The following is a 22,616-nucleotide window of genomic DNA, read 5'->3' as shown; positions in this document are numbered from 1 at the left end:
GGGGCAGAGCTACTCATCCAGGAGGGGAAACTCATAACCAATGCTTCTATCAAGCTGACACTGCAGCCAGGGGCATCAACACTAGTGTTATGCTAAGACGACACGCCTGGTTGAGGATTTCAGGATTCAAACCTGAAATTCAAACTTCTATCCTCAATCAGCCAGTTAACCCAGACTTCTTATTCGGACCTGAGGTTGACACCACCCTTGAGAAACTTAAAAAGGACACAGAGGCTGCAAAGTCTATGGGGGCTCTGCAGTCACAGCAGTTTCGGGGTGGCTCCTTTCGTCGCTCCAGTACTAGAGGCCCCTCAAGAGGCCAGCCAACGCAACAAACACAATACAATAAGGGAGGTACACAATCCACCTACAATAAGAACAACCGTGGTGGATATCGGGGAAACATCATCAAAGGCAGAGGCAGAGGAAACCACAGTTTCAGATCCTCTGCCAATACCAAACAGTGACGCCCTGTCACTGCCCCCGACCACATAACACCTGTCGGGGGGGGGGGAGACTACAACAGTTCCTGCCGTTCTGGAAATCCATCACCACAGACAGGTGGGTGAGAGGCATTGTACAGTACGGGTATTGTCTGGAATTAACGTCCACTCCACCCAATATCCCAGGTCAAGTCAAGTCAAGTCAGAGAATTTATATAGCGCACTACATACCCAGAGGGTCCCAAGGCGCTTAGAAAGGGGAGGATTACTTGTCAAATATCCACGTTTTAAGTTGCTTTCTGAATGCTAGGTGGTTCTGGGTAAGGCGAAGGTAAGCGGGGAGTGAGTTCCATGTTTTAGCAGCCAGGTATGAGAAGAATCTGCCTCCCATGGTGGTCTTGTTGATGCGAGGTACAGTGGCGAGGGCTTGGCTGGAAGAACTTAGTTGGTGGGAGGGGGTGTAGAAGGATAGTCGTGAGTTGAGGCATTCTGGTCCGATGTCGTAGAGTGATTTGTGTGCGTGGGTTAGCAGTCGGAAAGTGATCCTCTTATTGACGGGTAGCCAGTGGAGGTCTTTAAGGTGACCAGAGATGTGTTCGTTGCGTGGGATCTCTAATATGATCCTGGCTGAGGCGTTTTGGATTCGTTGGAGTTTCTTCTGGAGTTTAGCGGTAGTGCCTGCGTAGAGGGTGTTTCCGTAGTCCAGTCGGCTCGAGACCAGAGCATGGGTGACTGTTTTCCTTGTTTCGGTGGGGATCCAGCGGAATGTTTTTCTAAGCATGCGAAGAATGTTGAAGCAGGAAGAGTATACGGCGCTGACTTGTCTATTCATTGAGAGTGAAGAATCCAGGATGACGCCTAAGTTCCGTGCGTGGTCTGTCGGGATGGGTGCTTTTCCGAGGGCTTCCGGCCACCAGGAGTCGTCCCATGCAGAGGGGGATGTGCCTAAGATGAGGACTTCTGTTTTGTCTGAGTTCAGTTTCAGACGGCTTTGTTTCATCCATTCGGCAACTTCTTTCATTCCTTCGTGTAGGTTAGTTTTGGCAGTGCTGGGGTCATTGGTGAGAGAAAGGATAAGTTGAGTGTCATCCGCGTAAGAGATGATGTTGAGGTTGTGTTGGCGGGCGATGGCCGCGAGGGGGCTCATGTATACGTTGAAGAGGGTGGGGCTGAGTGAGGATCCTTGTGGTACGCCACAGATGACTTCAGTGGCCTCGGACTTGAATGGTGGGAGGCGGACTTTCTGAGTTCTTCCGGTGAGGAACGAGGTGATCCATTCAAGTGCTTTTCCTTGGATTCCGATGTTATTGAGGCGTTGTAAAAGGGTGCTGTGGCAGACTGTGTCAAATGCTGCAGAGAGGTCGAGGAGGATGAGGGCGACTGTGTCTCCATTGTCCAGTAGAGTTCGAATGTCGTCTGTTGCTGCGATGAGGGCGGTCTCAGTGCTGTGTTTTGCTCGGAAGCCAGATTGTGAGGAGTCGAGGGATTTGTTGGCTTCGAGGAAGGCGGCGAGCTGGTTGTTGACCGCTTTTTTCGATGACTTTGGCCGGGAATGGAAGGAGCGAGATGGGGCGGTAATTTTTGAGTTCGGTGGGGTCCGCTGTGGGTTTCTTCAGAAGGGCGGTGAGTTCAGCGTGTTTCCAGTCTTCCGGGAAGGTGGCGGAGTTGAGGGAGCTGTTGATGACGTCTCGGAGGTGCGGTGCTATGACGGAGTCTGCTTTGTTGAAGATGTGGTGAGGACATGGGTCTGTGGGGGATCCTGAGTGGATGGAATTCATCAGGCGGATTGTGTCCTCAGTGGAGATTGGGTTCCAGTCGTTAAGGGTGTTCACGGGGGGAGAATGTTCAGCAAAAGGTAGGGTGGGTTGGTTTCCGGGTTGGTTGTCGAAGCTGTTGTGGATGTCTGCAATCTTGTTGTGGAAGAATGAGGCTAGGGAGTCGCAGATGGCTTGAGAGGGGGTGATGTCGTTGGAGTTGGCCGAGGGATTGGAAAATTCCTTGACGATGTTGAAAAGTTCCTTGCTGTTGTGGGCGTTGTTGTCAAGTCGATCCTTGAATGCTGTTTTCTTGGCCTTTCGGATTAGTTGGTGGTGAGTGCGGGTGGCGTTTTTGAAGGCGTCCTTGGTGCTAGTAGTTGGGTCTTTTTTCCAGGCCTTTTCGAGGGAGCGGCAGAGTTTCTTGGACTTCTTAAGATCATCGTTGAACCATGAGGCCTTTTTGCTGGCAGGTTTGTTTTGACGTTTCTTCAGTGGTGCTAGGGTGTCGGCGGTGTTGGATAACCATAGGGTGAGGTTGGCGGCGGCTTCGTTTGCGTTAGAAGAGTGGGCTGGGGTGTTTAGAAGGAGCGATGCGGAGATCTGGTCCGTGGTGATTTTGTTCCAGTTTCTTTGCAGGGTTGGTTGGAGGTGGTTGGTGGGTTTTGGTTTGTTGTAGGTGAAGTGAACGCAGCTGTGGTCAGTCCAGAGGAGCTCCGTAGTGTGGCTGAAGGAGACATGATTGCTGGAGGTGAAGATGGGGTCGAGTGTGTGACCTGCGATGTGGGTGGGGGACGTGACCAGTTGTTTAAGTCCGAGGTTGGCGAGATTGTCCAAGAGGGTGGTGGTGGTGTTGCGGTCGTTGATCTTTTCAAGGTGAAAATTGAGGTCTCCCAGAAGGATGTAGTCTTTGGAGGGGAGCGCGTGAGGGGTGATGAAGTCCGTGATGTCTTCACTGAATTTTGCGCGGGGTCCTGGTGGTCTGTAGAGGAGGGAGCCTCTGAGTGTGGTCTTGGGGTCGATGTGGATCTGGAAGTGAAGGTGTTCAGAGTTGGTGAGATTGGCGTCAGAGCTGGTTGAGATGCGGATTGACTTCTTATGGACGATAGCGATTCCTCCTCCTGTGTGGTTGGTGCGGTCCTTACGAATGATCTTATAATCTTCAGGGATGGCAATGGTGATGTCTGGGGCGGAGGAAGCGTTCATCCAAGTTTCTGTTAGGAAGGCGACGTCCGGAGAGATGGTGTCTAGTAGATTCCATAGGTCAATGGCGTGTCTGTGGACTGATCGGGTGTTGATAAGGATGCATTGTAGGTGGTTGGGGTCAGGAGTCTGTGTTGTGGTCGTAGCGGAGATGTTGTCGGTGCTGATGAATTTGCAGGAGTAGCCGGAGAAAGGTCCATGGGTGTGTCCGGGAGCGGCTTGGACGCAGTTTGGGGCGCGACCGGAGTCAAGGGCTAGGAGGGTGGCGGCATCGTAGGTAATGCGGGGGGGCTGGGGAGCGTGAGGGGCAGGGGGTCTGGCACTGGGCGCGGTCCAGGCGCGGACTGGCGTAGACGGGCTTACCTTTGGCGCACCTTCGGCGCGGATTGGGCGCGGTCGCTGCGCGCGGGAACTACTGTCATATATGGAGAGGGGAGGGGCGAGGGCGGTTCAGCTGGGAGGCGGGGCGGGCTAAGGAGGAGGACAATAACCAGATGGAGGCGGAGGGGTCAGACCGGCAAGAGGGCTTGAGGTAAAACGCTATTTCTGCACAGTCACGCTAGCAAGTCAAAATGCTAATGAGCAAAGCGGCGAAATGATCAAAACAATCTGCAACAAAGTTATGTTGTCAATTTCACAATGCAGATCGGCAATTAAACTATGTGAATGGGCAGCGCGGTAAATAAAGCACGCAGGCGGCAATCGGAGCACACAGCAGGCAGTAATTAAGAGTCAGAGTCCAGAATGTATCATATGCGCAGCACAACGATACCGCAACAGCAGGGGAGCGACCACTCGGCTTGGAAGCGAAGAGCGAGTCACGGCGCTTCCAGGTCAGGAAGCGCTGTTTGTTGTTTGTGGGAGGGCGGTTCAGCTGGGAGGCGGGGCGGGCTAAGGAAGAGGACAATAACAACAAGATGGAGGCGTAGGGGTCAGACCGGCAAGAGGGCTTGGGGTAAAACGCTATTTCTGCACAGAGTCACGCTAGCAAGTCAAAATGCTAATGAGCAAAGCGGCGAAATGATCAAAACAATCTGCAACAAAGTTATGTTGTCAATTTCACAATGCCGTCCTATGTCCGCAGAGCGCTTACACTTATTGCAGCAGGAGGTCGTCAGCATGCTGCAAAAAGGGGCCATAGAGCTCGTGCCTGTAGAAGAACAAGGGTCAGGGGTGTGCGCTCTCTACTTTCTAATACCCAAAAAGGACGGGTCGCTCAGACCTATACTAGACCTCAGGCCTCTAAACAGTTACATTCTGTCAGAGCAATTTCATATGCTCACCTTGCAACAGGTTCTACTGTTACTCGGTCAGGGAGACTTCCTCGCAACGCTGAATCTAAAAGATGCGTATTTCCATATACCCATACACCCGTCACACAGACAGTATCTCAGGTTCACTATTCAACATCAACATTATCAGTTCAAAGTCCTCCCTTTCGGAGTAACGACGGCACCCAGGGTGTTCACAAAGTGCCTGGCAACAGTAGCAGCACACCTCGGGAGACAGCACAAACATGTCTACCCTTATCAGGACGACTGGCTTATTTAAGCAAAGTCGGGCCAGCAGTGTGCCAGCCACATGTCCCAAACCATTCGTCTTCTTCACAGTCTGGGATTCTCACTGAATTACCCGAAGTCACACCTTCAGCCCGCCCACGTGCGACAGTACCTGGGTGCGACAATAGACACTCTGGCAGCCAAAGCACAGCCAAATTCAGTGCGAATAAACAGCATGCAATTGCTGATACAGAAATTCAGACCTCAACGCTCGCTTCCAGCGAAAGTGTTCATGCAGTTGATAGGCATGATGGCCTCCTGCATTTTCATAGTCCCGCACGCGAGACTACATATGCGTCCGCTTCAGGAGTGCTTAGCACGTCAGTGGAATCAGGCTCAAGGACAGTTAAAGGACCTAGTGTTGGTGAGCGGTCGGGCATTCAACTCTCTGCATTGGTGGAACCCACGAAACCTTTGCAAGGCACGACCGTTCCAAGAGCCTGTTCCACAAATTGTACTGACGGCGGACGCGTCTCTCCAGGGATGGGGAGCTCATGTACTCCACTACACAGTGCAGGGACTATGGACAGCACAGAAAAAGAAGATGCACATCAACCTTCTGGAACTGATGGCAATCTTCATGGCGATGAAGGCTTTCAAGGTACACTTGTGCAACAAGGTCGTGTTGATCCGGACGGACAACATGACTGCCATGTACTACATACAGAAGCAGGGAGGAACGCACTCTCCACAGTTGTCTCATCTGGCTCAGAGCATGTGGAAGTGGGCCATTCAGAGGAACATCTTCCTCATGGCGGAACACCTCCTGGGCAAAGACAACCAGATGGCGGATCTGCTCAGCAGACACAGCCACCAGATGCACGAGTGGGAGATACATCCATCAGTACTCCAACCGTACTTCCAGCAATGGGGTCATCCACAGATAGACCTGTTCGCCACAAGGGAAAACTCAAAATGCCAAAGCTTCGCAAGCAGGTTCCCACACCCACAGTTGCAGGGCAATGCGATATGGATGAACTGGTCAGGCAAATTTGCGTACGCTTTTCCCCCAGCACCTTTGATACCGCTGGTGGCACCCAAACTACGGCAACATTCGATGACCCTCATCCTGGTTGCTCCAATGTGGGCACGCCAACCATGGTACACCACGTTTCTGGAACTATCCGTGGTACCGCATCAACGGCTACGCCTCACATCCAGGCTTTTGACGCAGAGCCATGGAGACATTCAGCATCCAGATCCGCCACAGCTCAACCTGGCGATCTGGCTCCTGAAGTCCTAGAATTTGGCTACCTCAACTTGCCGCCGGAATGTATGAATATCATCAAGGAGGCAAGACGGCCCACAACCAGAGCATGCTATGCGGCTAAATGGAAAAGGTTTGTCATATATTGTACCAACAATGACATTAACCCACTGGATGCATCTATTCAAACATCTGTTATTTGTTGCATTTATACAGATGTAATCTAGTGTACAGTTCCATTCGCATACATTTATCCGCCATAGCAGCCTATCTTCAGAACAGGCAGCACCTCTCATTATTCAGAGTGCCTGCCATTAAAGCTTTTCTGGAGGGACATAAAAGAATGATCCCTCCCAGACACCCACCGTCACCAGTCTGGAACCTTAATGTGGTCCTCACCAGATTAATGGGACCAACTTTTGAACCTCTACACTCTTGTGAGATTCAATTTCTGACTTGGAAAGTTGCTTTCCTAGTGGCCATTACCTCACTGAGGAGAGTTAGTGAACTCCAGGCACTAGCCATTCATCCAGGTCCACGCAAATAGGGTGGTATTACGCACCAACCCTACATTTATACCTAAAGTAATTTCGCAGTTCCACATGAACCAGACCATAGAACTGCCAGTTTTCTTTCCTAATCCGGAAAATGTCGCAGAGAGATCCCTAAACACGTTAGATGTCAAAAGGGCTCTAATGTACTATATAGACAGAACAAAGGATTTCAGAAAAACGAAACCGCTTTTCGTTGCCTTTTCTCCACAACACAAAGGCAACCCCATTTCCAAAGCAGGGATAGCCCTGTGGATCGTTAAATGTTTACAGATTTGCTATGCTAAGGCTAAACGCACACTAACCATTCCACCACGAGCACACTCCACACGTAAGTTAGGAGTGTCCATGGCTTTCCTGGGGAATATTCCTTTAGAAGAGATATGTAAGGCAGCCACTTGGTCCACCACACATACATTTACGAAACACTACTGCGTAGATGTGCATTCTAAACAGCAGGCAGCTGTAGGACAGGCTGTTCTCAAAACTCTTTTTCAGACTGCTGCAGCTGGCACAGGCAGCCGCCGCTAACAGGAGGGACTGCTATGTAGTCTATGCACAGATATGAATTCAGCAGCCCACATGCCTCGAACCGAATATGCTACTTACCAGTATGCATCTGTTCTTGGCATGTAGGGCTGCTGACATTCATATCGCCCACCCTCCTCCCCGGCGCCTGTAGCATTCAGAGTAATTATCTAGCATGGACATCACTCACTGTATTACACTCCATCTCTGCCACAATGGCGAAAAACAATCTGAGGATGGAGAGGATGCCCATGCGCACTGTAGTCCAGGGGAGGAGCCACCTATCTCGTGATACTTCGAAGACTCTTCCAGGACAACAATGTGCAATCATCCGGACCCAACACTAGGCGGCGATCTATGCACAGATATGAATGTCAGCAGCCCCACATGCCAAGAACAGATGCATACTGGTAAGTAGCATATTCGTTACCTGATTTCAGCTATATTAAGGAATGTGCATATTGGTGTTTGGCTAATCCATAACCTGACATCAAATAGTATGGGAAGGGCTAAAAAAAAGGTTAAATAAAATGCTGGATTGCTAAGGCGATCTGTGAAAGCTTAAATGGGGGCATAGAATAACAACTAATGAGGATGGCTGCCTAAAATGTGTGTCCTCTAGGCCTTCCATCTTTTTCCATGGCGAAAATAAGATAGCCCATGTGGTAACAGAATAAAATTGGTCCAGACTGCATAGTGTGAGGACAGCCGAATGATGCAGTGCAAAGAACAGAGCGGACCATGACTGAAGTGGTCTGTGCCCCCGCAGCAGACCCGTGGATTCTGTATTCCTCTGTGGATTGGCATAGGCCCGAAACTGTGTTTTGTCGGCAAAGCAAGACCTGTATGTGTAGCATGTTGGAGGTTGCAGTTTGGTGGTTGTTGCATGCTTTGCTTCAAATTAAGGAATGATGCATGTGTACCAAAAAACTGCCAAGCTGGTGTCAGGAGGACCAGTGACGGTGGCTTTGAAAGAGAGAGTGCAATTGTACAGTCGGCTCGCAATACAATGCAACAATCATCACACTAGTTTCAAAACAGGCAGACTCCCTGGCGTGGGGCACACAAGACAGTAGAAAAACAGGAGACTAAAATTGATAACTATTTTTTTTAATTGCCATCTGTACTTGAGATAGCCAAACGTGCAAGGGTAAAGTAACAAGTATGGTTGGAATTGTTTCTTTACCCCAGAAATACAATCAACTGGAAAAAGTTTTGGAAGATGTCCCTGACAAAGCATGATCTTCTAGCTAGGTTTGAAAAGAGGCTAAGCTGGATGAGCTGTATAAATGTGGCAGATGCTGCACGCCCACATTGTTCTAGTGGCTCTGCTGCTTTCAGTTAACAAAGTATGCACTGTCTACAGACAGGATGATTACATTTGGTCATGGGCTGTGCTTACTTGGATCTTAGCACAAATTAATAGCTGCAAAAAAATACAAAATAGAAACAAATTCAGGTAAGAGCACAAATGATGAATTGCAAACATGCTTTATTTTGCAGTGTATAGAAAAGTAGAAATAACCATTTTTCAGGCACGTTGGTGAACCTAACTTCCCTGGTATGACGATCTGCTTGGTATTTTAATTCAAAAACATGTCAGTTTGTGACAAATCAGAGCTAGAAAAAAGTAAAGGAGGTATGTGTAATTATAGGTCCTATTTATTTATGGCACTGTTGTGCTCGGAAATTTGATGGTGGCACAAAATGGGTCGAGGATAACCCTTTAGAAAATGGAAATTAAGGATCTGGTTAGGCAACAGGAACTGCTGTGAGCCTTTAATGCTTCTTCATAAAACTTACTGAGAACAAACTGTGGGAGGTATTGAAGGAGATGGGGATGCCACTCGATTTACTCTCCTTGATTGCCCACCTCCATAAGGAAAACTATGCACAAATACGTGGGGGGAGGTGGAGGGGTTGGAAATAAGACAGATCCCGATCCCGTGCTAAAGGGTGTCCGTCAAGGATGTGTATTGGCTCACACATTGTTTTCACTCTTCATAAATGGAGTCTCAAACTTTCTTGATGCCATACACACTGATGCTCCTGTCTTAGCTGGAAGAAAAATTCCTATTTTAATGTTTGCGGATGAAACTCTGATAATCTCTAAAACTCCTAGCAGATTGTAGTGTGCCCTCCATCGTTACGAAGAGTTTTTTGCCTTTTGAGAGGTCTTAAAATGAATGCTGCCAAGACAAAGTTCATGGCATTTAACCAGCATAGACCCTTTAAGGGGAAAATGTGGACTCCCCCTGGAGCAGGTTGATGCTTTTGTTAATCTGGGCATCAAACAGCAGAAGGACATGAGGTGGTAATAAATGAAATTACTATAGGTTTTTCTTATTTTTATCTGATCTTTAGTGGTCATTTCGGTATTACTGTTTGGAATTTTTCAAACTCGGTTATGCCTAATTATATGTTTGACAGAAAAGGAGAGAATGAATCTTTGATGTATATGTTACCTGTTCAGTGTGTAGTGCTGTCACCTTTGCCATTGAGCGAAATATGCCCATTTCTTATTTGGACAATGTTACACAAATTCAAATGCCCCCACAAAACTAAAACCGCATAACTCAATTCTTGGAAGCTTATTAAAGTATTTCTTTTTTATGGACTGGTCTATGTTACCTTTTTGATTATTTTACCTACACTCTTCTGTCAATGTTGTATGGATTTGAAACAATGTGGTTTTGTTTTCGTCACCGTAAACCTGTTCCTTATTTTCTAACCAGCGAGATCACACCTGAAGGAAGAAGAATCACAAAACTCGATCAGATTTTGCTAAATGGAAATAACATCACTATGGTAAGTAATGTGACTGAGTTTTGTATTCCTTTTTGAAATGGCATTTAGTGGGAATGATGATTTGATATCTGCCTTGTGATTGGGACATGGGCAAAGAGGCACTTGCACTCTTATGCTTAAACAGTTTTGCTATGTTCCTTCAGTCTGCCTAATATTCCCTTCAGTCCCTCATAACTACACTCTTTATCCACTGTGTCAAGAATATGGGCTGGAGTCAAGTTCTTGAAGTGACCAGCGTTGATGTGAAATACTAACCCTGCTCTTATACGAACACATAGGCATCCTATTACAGTATGTTTGACAGTATGCATGCAGGTACATCTAAATAAAGTATGCCAGTTTCAGGGATCATTTCGAGATTTGTAAGAAGCCATTTCACATTATACAGCTTAACTCTACTTTCTTTCTTGCATGCCACGTCTCAAGCAATTAAAACAAAAACGCCTTCTACAGGGATTTTTTAAAGAAAAAAAAACCTAGCCTTTCACTATCTTTTGGAGTTTATTCAGCATTGGGATGCAGTTGTAATTTATTGTATTGTCAGATAAGCTAGAAAGACGCTGCTATTCTTCTGGAGGATATGTGTAAGTGTCTCCTGCTTACTTTTATCACTAGTAGACCCACTGCCGTTAGAACTCTTTAATACCATCAGTTGAAGGTCAAAGGATTTTGAAATCACTAGAGTATGAGACTGCTTGTATTTGTTTGCACCTAGAATACTGCTGATGGTACATAGTCGAACTATTCCATTGTCTACACTCAAATCTCCACGGGTAACTAGGTAGAGTAGACCAAGTTTTCTTGAAGTGCTGTTAGTGCATTTGGAACTTGGGCAAATTAAGATGCAACAATTGCAGCAAGAAACTCAATGTGAATCCAGATCTTTATCATTTAAAGTGAGTATATGTTTATATGCATATCATAAGAAATCGGGCTATTTGTTGAGGGGTTGTAGAAGCCCTACTTGGGCAACAACCAAATTTCTTGTCGGGGTAACCCACAGTCACTAAATAATTCTGAGCTTAACTCTGTTAGCTTAGCACAAATCAGTAAGGCTTAACTTGGAAGCAATGTGTAAAGTATTTCTGCAGACAGAACAGTAATATATTGAAAACTCAACACAATAAGAATCCCAAACCAATTTAGAAAAATTGTCAATTTTAATAAATAAAAATATATTAGAATGACAAAAACCCAATAAGTAGTACCAGAGTAAATCGCTCCTGAAAGCACAGCGTGCCACTTGCAGTCATCTGATCGCAGTAGGGGGAAGGTCACAGGTTCAGGCAGACTGCAATAGAGTGAAAGTCCAGCGCAAAGAGTTGTGGTCGCAGTGGAGGAGGCTCAGTCACGGTGGAGGAGGCTTAGTCTTGTCGATTGTCATTGCTGCAGCCACGAGCCAATCTGGTGCTGCAGATGGTCATTGCTGCAGCTTCGATTTGGTGATTGTCACGAGCTGTCGTTGCTGTAGCACGAAGGGCAGGTCTTGCATTGCCGGTCATTGCTTTCCTCGCTGTCGAGACGAATAGCAGGTCTCACTTGAACTTCGCATTGGAGGTCGTCGCAGAGAGCATTCTCTTAACACGAATGGGCCCAGTCTCGAGGATCCTAGACTTTGGATTTTCACATTTTCTTCAGGAGGAGTACACTCTGATGCCTGCCAAGAGGACCTGAGAGGCACGTCTTTGGGATCATGACTTACTCCAGCAGGGCTCATACAGGTCCAGTTGCAGCATGTCAGCTGGACAGTTGCTGAGAGGGCTCTGTAGCTTGTTGTGTCCCTCACATAGGTCAGACAAATGACCCTTGGAGTCACTCTGGTTAGCCTGGGATGAAGGTAGGCAGGTCCAGTCTTCCTTCTCAGACAGCAAGGCAGTCTTTCTGTGACTTCTACAGATCCAGGAGTGTTCTGATGAATGGCACTCTGGAAGTCCACAATGCATACCTGCTCTCAGCATTGGTGGTGGGAGGGACACACACACGCTCACACTCCCGCTCTCTCTCTCCCTCCCGCTCGCTCTCTCTCCCTCCCGCTCTCTCTCCCTCCCGCTCTCTCTCCCTCCGGCACACACTCGCTCCGGCACACACTCGCTCCCGCCCTCTGACTCTTTCACTCTCTCTTCACAACGATGGCTGGTGCAAGAAAATGACAATTTTTCTAAACATGGCGCTTTCAGAACTGTGACTTAAAATCCGCCTTTACCATTAAAGAGGACTTTAAATTATAATTAATTTGAGTGAGTATCTCGATCTGCTGCCAATCCAAAGTTGAGATCAAAGTCAGAGGGTTTTGTCCAAACTAAGGCGCCAGGTAGGACATTACATTACGCACAAAAGAAGAAAGACCTGGCTGCCATTTTTTGTTGCTGTTTATTTAAGCAGACTGGCAGGGGCGGCCTTAGGCATGTGCAAGCTGTGCACCTGCACAGGGCCACCACACCAATATATATCCTTAATATAATAATCATCCGAGGATGAATACATATGTGTGGTGGCCCCGGGCAGGGATTTGGTGGCCTCTGGCTCTGTTCCACTATCAAACAACCTAACCCCCCCTCTTCACTGGCCTCCGTGCTCTGCCCCGCACGGACTCCCTCTTCCAGGGCCCCCTACTTACGCTCCCTGCCTAGGGCCACCATGAGCCTAGAGCCGCCCCTGAGACTGTTGACCTAGACTCATTAGTTCATAGGCTTAATGTGGTATACTCACAAATTATTTATATTTTCTATATTTGTACAAACATTTACTCATGTCTGAATAGGATACACAATCAGTTAATATGATAAGTTAGACATACAATCGTGAAAACAAAACAATGAATACAAAAATGTGCAAATAATGAGATTTTCAAATAATGAGAAATTTTCAAGAATTACACTAGCAGTAATAGTTTACATTAAGCAATCTCAATGGTCCTATGCCTTGGCGCTAGTTAAGGGATTGCTGCTACAAGGGTCACATTCTCTGTGGGGTTAGTTTATGAAAGTAGAACCTCCTCAGAGACATCCAACATTTTTTTGAGATACTCTTCGCGGATTAAAGAAGAAAAGCCAACGCGTTTCCAATCCCGTTGTTGACTCCCAGGATTTTCATCAGGGCTGGGGCACGGTGTAACCTCAAGCTGCACACAAAATCAGTGAAAAAATAATTACCTAAAATTGTAGTGCTTTCTCGTATTTTACATGATAGTCATGCGTGTTAAATTTAAAGTGTACCTCAAGCTGCAAACAAGAACTTTAGGGCTTCTTATTGATGCTTCATTCTTGATTTTAAGACCTGAAAGATCACGAACATCTAATTTCAGTTTTGCGTCATGTGTGTTGTACATTTGATATTCCAAAGTCAAAAGAAGATTTTGACTTAAATTTTTTTTGGTGAAGGGCAAGGAGGGGGTTAAATGTTTGTACAGATGGATATCTGGTTTTCTCTATGGCTTTCTGTTTTTTAATGGGATACGTAATCTGAAGAAAAGCAGATGGAACCACTTCAGTTTAATGCTGGGAAAAATCACCTTATTTGAAAGGTTGTGGTAAAGCTAATCTTATTTACGGGTGACTTACTTGAATGTGTGCATTTGCTCTTCATTTTTGAAAGCCTTTTAGTTCGTCATGTATACAACTCACTTCGTCTAAAAAAGGGGAATCAAGCACGTTCTTAGCATTTAAAGTTAAACAGCAAAAGTATTACACATGTTAAATACATTGTGACCACTGAGGTCGGGGCGCACTTACTTCGAGTTATTTCTGTGCTGGTATTGTTTTAATCACAGCCTCGCGCCACGGGAGCTAAAAGGGCAAGAAAGTGAAACCCACATTTAATTTATTTGTGAGAACGGGCCTCTTCCAATATGAAATTAGTGCTCGTTCGATCACTTACTGGTGTTTTTTTCATCAGAAGTTCAAAGAACGTTCGTCTTGTGGTGTGATTCGGTGAATGAAGAAGGAAGTATGACGCTATGAATTGTAGTCTTAGACAGGAATTTGAAGTGGTATGCTTGAAATGCATTATGGGGGTTGAAGTTCCCATATTTACTATGTGTTCTCTTAAAGAGTTATACGACATTAAGAACACAGTTAAGTTTGCTATAAATGGATATTTGAGTGGTTTTTGATGCATGTGAAAGCAATATTACGTACCCTCTTCTGTAAGATAAATGGATTTTGCATATTAAAAAAATATATATGTTGCTGGACGTATGAACATTATAGTTTTACAAATGGCGATTTTTGCAAAGACTTTTTACAAAGGTTTTTTTTTTTATACAGAGGACTCAGCACAATGTTTGATGCAGTTCTGACAATTCATTCAGGCCATCAGTCACGCAGTTGAATTTTAGTATTAGAAAGGCCTCTCATTTTTAAAAGTGACGTTTCAACATTACCCCCTCGAGGCGAGGGTTTGATTGCTGAAAGTACAGTCCAGACAAAATCTTTCAGAATGGTTCTTATCATTGATGTTAGTATTTTTTTTTTATTCTTGAACGATGTTGGGTGATTCTTTGGTTAATTTGTTGGTTGGTTTTGCCGATGTGCAATTTGGGGCATGGGCACATGATTTCATATAATGTGTTTTTAGTATCGCAGTTCGTGAATTCTTTGTGGGCCCATTTAATGGAGTTGAACACAAAATCTTTCCCTTCCACCGTGTTATAACATGATCTACGTTGGCCACATTTATGGTGGCCTTCTATGGGTTTGAGGTTCCATAATGTTTTTGCTTTCGACGCTCCCAGATAGGCTTGTATGATCTTTTGTCCGATCCATTTGTTTTTCTTCATGGCGAACAATGGTCTTTCCATTGGGCATTCTAATGTATTAAGAAGATGCCAGTTATTAAGGATGACCTTCCGGAATTTATTGGTGTTTGTCCAAGGGCTTTTTTGACCAATAATCTCTCTCTGGGTATGAACCATGCTCTCTTGGTTGCATGTTGGAGCATTTTTTTAGGGTATTCTCTTATTTTCAGTTGTTCGCACAGTACTTCTGCGTGTACCTCTTCCTTCCTGGCACAATGTCGCCTTATTCTTAACCGTTGATTGTAAGGTAGATTATCTTTAAGGCTTCGAGGATGGAAACTTTGGTAGTGTGAAGGATTGTGTTCCTGTCCTTGGGCTTGCGATGTAATGTCGTGGTTAACTTCTGGTCTTGTGCAAATATCTCAACATTTAGGAACGTTAGATGCGTCTTACTTTTTGTCATGCTGAACTTTGTCTGCATGTCTATTGTTGAGCCATTCAAAGAACATGCGTAATTGATCTTCCGTGCCTAACCACAGACACCAGACGTCGTAAATATAGCAGTACAATGATTGTATGTACTGACTGTATGGATTATTGTAGAAAATGAACTGGTCTTCAAATTGGGCATTAAGAGGACTGCCATCCCTGGAGTGTAAGGACACCCCATGGCGGTCCCCTGGACCTGCATGAAGAAAGTGTCGCCAAATTTAAAGTAGTTTTTTTCAAAGCTATTCTTGCCAAATACAATATGAATTCAGTTGGAACTCTTTGTAGTTTGGGCCGTGTTTCTAGAAAGAATTCAATTGCCTCTAGTCCTTCTTCTTGGGGAATCTGAGTATGTAATGAATTGACGTCAAATTAAACCATCCATTGATGGTTTGAGTCAAATGGAGGGCTTTCAATTTTATTGATAGTCGTTTGTATCTCTGAAGTGTGTGATGGAACTTGATCCATGAATGGTTTCAGAAAAACATCCACATATTTAGCTATCTGCTCCATTATCGAATCACACCTCGAAACCATTGGTCTCCCGGGTGGTTGTTGAAGATTTTTGTGGATTTTTGGAAGGAAGTAAATTACTGGAATTCGCAGATTAGTTTTATTCAAGAATTCGAATTCCTTCTGGCCTAGGATTCCTTCTTTTAGTCCTTATTTAAGCTTGGTGGTTATTTCGCTCTCTATTTTCTTTTAGTTGTCTGTCCATTCTGTGTTGAATATTTGACTGTTTGCCTCTGCGATATATTTGTCCTTGGCCCACCAACAAAGTTAGCTTTTGTTAAATAGAAGTTAACACAGTGTTGGTCAATGGGAGAGTCAGGCTTACAACAGTGAAAAACTACTTTAGGAGTTTTCCAGTGCCAGGACACGTAAAACTTAAGTATGCATGTCCTTCCTTATCCATACAATTCATCCTTCCCATTGAGCTTTTAGGGCCTACCTTGGTGTGACTAATGTATTACAAGCACTGGCGTTGCCAATAGGTCTCGCAGTAGGAAAGTTGGAGCTATTACATTTGCAATTAACAATGCCTTTTATTTTTGTTTTCATTTTAAAAACATAAAGGGCTTTGTCATTTACAAAACCAATAGCTCCAACTTTCCTACTGCGAGACCTATTGTGCACTGCACAGTGTGGGTGAAAGTGGCACTGCGTGTGAGTGGCTTTGAGTGAGTTGCGTTGCGTGGGTGAGTGGCGTTGCGTGGGTGAGTGGCGTTGCGTGGGTGAGTGGCGTTGCGTGGGTGAGTGGCGTTGCGTGGGTGAGTGGCGTTGCGTGGGTGAGTGGCGTTGCGTGGGTGAGTGGCGTTGCGTGGGTGAGTGGCGTTGCGTGGGTGAGTGGCGTTGCGTGGGTGAGGCGTTGCGTGGGTGAGTGGCGTTGCGTGGGTGAGTGGCGTTGCGTGGGTTAGTGGCGTTGCGTGCGTGAGTGGTGTTGCGTGGGTGAGTGGGCTTGCGTGGGTGAGTGGGCTTGCGTGGGTGAGTGGGCTTGCGTGGGTGTGAGTGGGCTTGCGTGGGTGTGAGTGGCGTTGTGTGTCTGAAAGTAGCGTTGTGTGTCTGAAAGTGGCGTTGCGTGGGTGAGTGGCGTTGCGTGGGTGAGTGGCGTTGCGTGGGTGAGTGGCGTTGCGTGGGTGAGTGGCGTTGCGTGGGTGAGTGGCGTTGCGTGGGTGAGTGGCGTTGCGTGGGTGAGTGGCGTTGCGTGGGTGAGTGGCGTTGCGTGGGTGAGTGGCGTTGCGTGGGTGAGTGGGCTTGCGTGTCTGAAAGTAGCGTTGTGTGTCTGAAAGTGGCGTTGCGTGGGTGAGTGGCGTTGCGTGGGTGAGTGGCGTTGCGTGGGTGAGTGGCGTTGCGTGGGTGAGTGGCGTTGCGTGGGTGAGTGGCGTTGCGTGGGTGAGTGGCGTTGCGTGGGTGAGTGGCGTTGCGGGGTTGAGTGGCGTTGCGGGGTTGAGTGGCATTGCGTGGGTGAGTGAGGGCTTGCGTGGGTGAGTGAGTGGCGTTGCGTGTCTAAGTGTTGCTGTGTGGGTGAAAGTGGCACAGAGCCTTTGATGTGGCCTGGCGCAGGAGAAATGCTGCTGCTTCTAATTAAATATAAAAAGTGTTTAGGGACTCACGGCTGCCGAGAGTAACAAGGCAGTGCTGGGAGGGGGGCTGCACACCAACTGAAGTGCTCTGGTTGCACGGCCTGCGGCCAGCCGTGTGAAGTGATAAGCCTTTGAAGTACACAGGCATGCTGTGACGGAGGTGTGAGAGGTCTGGCAGGGAACAGATGGCCTGGCTGTGAAGCAGGGGGCGGGGCAGCGCTGGGGAAGCCTGTGGGAGGGTGATTGATGCCTTTGATGTGGGGAGGGAGGAGAGCCTTTTGCGAGCCTGCAGGAGAAATGCTGCCGATGTGCGTGCATGTTTACTCACGTGATTCACGTGAACTTAAAGAAAACCGCGGCTGAAAGCCCGTGGTTTGAAGTGGATTTTGCCGACTTGAATTCTCCCCATTTCCCATTCCTGCGGAATGGTAAAGGCGAGACCTAAAAAAAGGAAGGCTTAGGCCTGAGAAAAGGTTTATTTTCCTCGATCAAAATATTCGTTTAAAATTGCCCTGCAGGTAGCAGTGGCACGCCTCAAACATGTTTTTATAGTGCTACTCTAGTGAGTGGCAAAATGAGTGTTGCGTCCCACTAGTAGCTTTTAATTTGCATGCCTTTGGTACATGTAGTGGGACTTAAAAGTAAATGAAATGTGACAATTGGGTGTAGCTCTTAGTCTACTTTTTTAAAAAAAACATTTTTTTACCATGTTTGAAGGAGAGAGCACCAGCACCTTAGCACTGGTTAGCAGAGGTAAAGTGCACGGAGTCCAAAACCAGCAAAAATACATTCAGCTGAGCAGGAGTGGTGAAGGCAAAATTCTTGAAGGAATAGTAAGCCATGGATGTGAGGTCTAACGTATATTTTATGCAGGTCTGTTGCAATGAAATAAAAAACACATAGGGGTCATTGCACAGCCCTGAATAGTTTTACATTTGTGCAGTAGGGGTAGAGAGATCCATAAGAGACTCCCAGGTCCCATAGCGGAGGGACAGGGGGGAAGGTGGCCCTGCTAGAGGCCCCCAAAGACACTTTCCAACAGCCTTTCCATATCGGAAAGACAGACATAAAAAGGCTCCCAAAGTGCCATCATAATCCCACTGGTAGAGCTGAGCCTGGCACCTTGAGCCCGTCAGGACCCCCCGCAGGTTTCACTCCGACCGCCGTTATCTTAATGCAAAAAGAACAATTGATGGACAGAATGCAGAACAATGTCCTACATTCACCCCAGTACTGAGATCCGGGCCTAAACCCATCGTTTTTTGGCTCGCCATGCAATTCCAGTTTGGACCCAGGCATATGCAAATCCGTCTTGACCCTGCGCCCAATGGGAATGGCATATAGCTGTCTGAACTGGGGTGGCGAAGTAAGCTCATGAACGATGATGGATTCAACCCAGATCTGTTACTGGGGGTGAGTGTCCTAAAAGTTTCAGTGCTCCGTCCATCATCTGCTTGCGTTTCACACTTTTGACGTCCACACCTAAGGTTGCAGGGAAAGCCGGACCATGAAACTGAGGCAACCGATAGTCCAACCAGTGAACAGGGAGGTAGAAGCTTTGGCTGAGTTATGAGAATAGCCCAGATGCGACTGCTTCAAGCAGCACTCGTTTGAACCATTCCCGTGCCCAAGTTCCAGCATGTGACAAGCCAAAGTATGGAATTGAGGGCGCATATAAACGGAGGAAAAAACACCTGCTTCAGGCCTTTGTTAGCCTGGTCCTCATGATGCTGTTCTAAAAAGCTGGTGCTTAGATAGGTCCCTATCGGGCTCTCCATTTTTGCGCTCACCTTCAGGGTGAAAAATATCTTACCTGCAGCAGTACCACCCTTCGCTGCCTTTGATACAACTTCAAAGAGACTCCTTATAGTTCTTTCACTGTCCTCATTTCAGACGGCAATATTTCCAATGTTCCATACAACAAAGCCATAGCTGTTTCATGTTTATCTTAGGCAATTATCAACCATTAGCAAAGCCAATAGTCCTGGCTTGTTGTAAGTGTAATGTTACTTGTTGTATTATATATCTGGATGCAATCACAAATATTCCAGTTGGGTGGCACACTATGCTAAGCACAACTTTTTAGATTATGTTAAGCCACACCCTGAATTACATCAGTCACGTCCGTTTGAGAGACCCCTTAGTTTTTTCATCCCACATAAATCCCTGACCAGTCCTGTAAAAAAATGGATGGGTAGTGCACTTCATTGCCACAAATGACGAGGTTTCCTTTGTTTTTACACATTGGCTGCAATAGGGATCCGCTTGGGGTCTTCGTCAAAGCTGCCTGTTTGTTGAGTGATATAGTGTACGCGTATGCCCTTCTTGGCTAACATTTGTATAAGTGAAACTGAAAGGATTACAGAGCGTGCATCTCTGTAACCCGGCAGTCGCACAGACAGACAGATGCTCAGCCCTATCACAGTGAAACCCAGGCCCCAAGCCAGCCAGACCCCCCAGTGTTCTCGGAGGAGCCTGAGAGCAACTCCTTGCACTCAAGATGCCCGCAGCAACAGGCCACTGCCTCTTCTCCTCTCTCACCTCGCATTTGGAAAAGGTCACTCAGTTTCCCCTTACTGATTTTTAATTTTTTTTTTTATTTGTCATGGGACGTTCTAAAATTCGGCCAAGAGAGCAGCTTGTAAACACAGGCCAGCAACTGGCGTGACAAAGCAGACCGGGATGCACAGAATGCGGCAGCTGAGAGGTCACAAAAAAATAGACTATGCTCCGTCCATAAACCCTTGCCGATTTCACAATATCTGCTTTGTGTGCTTTTAGGCCGTATGTGGGACTCCGGAAGAGGGACAAACTCATGGACGGATAGATAGGAATAGACCGGCAAATGAATGGACGGCTCTCAAGACCGTTGCATACATGGAGTCTGAAAAGATGCTTCTAAGACCAGACACGTTGATGAAGTTATAGGCTAATAGTTCATGATTTACTGGAACTAGTATGGTAAATACTGCTTCACAGCCATACTTCAGGAGCAGTTAGAAAGTTGTGGTAAATCTTACTAGACGTACTCCGAAACCTATTCAATAAAAATGGTGAACCTTGTTTTCAGCGTTTCTTTTAAACGAGCAGGGCTGCAAGGCCAGGCTTGCATGCAATGATGTATAATAAACAGGTTTATGAAATGTCCCCAGCTGCAGGCAGGTGCTGCCCTTTCGGAACACACAAGAAGCTAGCAGGAACAACACGAAATACAGGAAAATCGCAACGTAAACCGATAGTCTTTGAGGTTCGGCTCTGAAAATAAGGCTCTGATTTCACAATTAGTTGCAAGAGCCAAGCGTAAAACAAACAAAGAGAAAGTTTGCATGCCACCAGACAAGAGGAACACACCTGTATGCAGCAGGCTGCTTGTAGTAAGTAAGGTACTCGCAGCTGCCAGGCTCCTCGGTGGCTAGTCGGCGTCTGTATTGAGGGCTCACCCTGCCCAGAGTACTACAGACTCCTCTTTCAAAGTGAAAGGACATGCTTTGAAAGCAGAGGGAAGGAGTCTGAGCGTCGATGCAGGCCACATGGCTCAGAGACCACTCTGGCAGCGTACGGCGGTGGCAGCCTTTCGTAATGCTGCAAGACAAGCTACTGCTGCCTTCCAAATTTAAATAAATCCTTTCTCCACTTAGACGCTGTGCCTCGACCTTTACACTGCACTGAAAAGAGGCTCTCTCTTCGAAGCATCTCTTATACGGTCCAGGAGGTACTACTTCCAAAAAAAGCTTTTGCAATGCAATAGGACTCGCATTAGCTCTAAATAACACCTCCGTATAGTGTAACACTTGAAGTAAAGGGGCCAACGACATGGCATAATAAGGCGGGACCCATTATCAGTCAGAAGAAAGAATTTACGAAGGACCAACACAGAAGCCGATGAAAAATATGAGCGTAGAGTGAAGGCAGCTAGTCTCCCCATACTGGACTACAGCATGCCTCTTAGAGCGAGCAGCGCATGCGCGCTGTCGCTAACCGCGACCTAAAAATGGCCAGGTGTATGGGGTGCTTATTGAATGGGAACTTGAAGTGGTGGTCATGTCGAAATGTTTATAAAAAAGTAATCAGATTGATTTTACAAATCTTGCACAGTCATTAAAGATTATGTCCCCATGCGCTGTCCTTCCTAAAATCTAGCCAGTACAGTGAGGATGCAGAAGAGTATATACGCTCTAGATTTTGGGGGCTAATATACCACTTGCTAACATCTACTTGCCATTCTTATGTCACCTGAATGAAATGTGGAGTGATAGCCACCTCCACCAGGGACTTGATTGATTTGTTAGCTTGACATAATTTATGGTTGCACCTTCACATGTAGTAACATTTTCAGAGCATTCCTCTTTCTTAATGTGTTTCTGTACAGCGGACAGTGTTTTTAGATCATTACATAAACTATAGAGCCCAACTCGATCGGTTCAATCTACAAACCTTCTGTCGACCTAAGGAGAAAAGAATAATTTAGCTTTAAAGAACACTCACACACTCTGGGTACCCTTTGGTGCCCGTTAGGCCCCACGGGTTCGGGAGGGGCCCTTACTGGATCCACACCAGTGGGTCTGCCGCCAGTCGAGCCCCAGAGATCCACACATGGATCCCGATCGGTGCCAATCATGCCATGTTGACCTTCCCCAGCGCATGTCCCGAGGCACACACTCCAGCGCTATCCCCATTTTCCACCCCAACTCTGACACAAACCCTTAGGTGTGTCGTCTGACGCAGTCTCCAGCGCCGACTGCAGCCATTCCTTCCAGGCCGAATCCTGAGCCCTAATCCTATGGCCTAGCAGTCGGGAAGAATGGGAGGGGTTGCTGTACCCAGAGGAATACTAGTCTTATGAATCCTTAGACTGGTGTGAGGATCTGGGTGAAATAAGTGAACAAGACACTTAAGCCAACTTGGCTATGCTGAGGGTGGCTGAGGTCCTGGATCTTAACTTTCCCTTGGCGGAAGTCCAGACTGTTTTGACGGAAGTGCTCCGGGCAGGAATGTCCCCTTCCAAACTTCTTCTCCCATTTAATGAAGCATTTACTGATTTCCTGCTTGAGACCTGATCCAAGCCCAGCACAGGAACTTCTGTGAACAAGACTATATTGCCCGCTGCCACCGTCCCGCTCCTGGGGACCCCAGATTACTCACCAGACACCACACCTAGGAGAGCTTGGTTGCCCAAGCCTCCTCCTCTCATGTAAATCTTGGCGCATTCCAACTGCCCCTCCGGATGTAGGCGAGAAAATGTTTTCTTCCACCAT

At 46.7% G+C, this 22,616-nt stretch overlaps 1 protein-coding gene across 2 annotated transcripts in view; it reads left to right on the top strand.

The window, feature by feature from the left end:
- Positions 1 to 22,616, top strand: part of LSM5 (LSM5 homolog, U6 small nuclear RNA and mRNA degradation associated) — an 80,489-nt gene that overhangs the window by 37,011 nt on the left and 20,862 nt on the right. The window contains exon 4 of one of the 2 annotated variants that reach the window (XM_086966825.1): positions 9,981 to 10,053. In XM_086966825.1, coding sequence (XP_086822951.1) covers positions 9,981 to 10,053 — 73 coding nt within the window. Of the gene's footprint in view, positions 1 to 9,980; positions 10,054 to 22,616 lie in introns of those variants that run through there. The other variant, XM_086966824.1, reaches the window with a different exon arrangement.

The sequence above is a fragment of the Lissotriton vulgaris genome, chromosome 4_1, assembly GCF_964263255.1.
Source record: "Lissotriton vulgaris chromosome 4_1, aLisVul1.2, whole genome shotgun sequence".
Taxonomy (NCBI): Eukaryota; Metazoa; Chordata; class Amphibia; order Caudata; family Salamandridae; genus Lissotriton; species Lissotriton vulgaris.
Note: the sequence above shows the minus strand (reverse complement) of the source record. Positions and strands in the feature narration are given on the sequence as shown.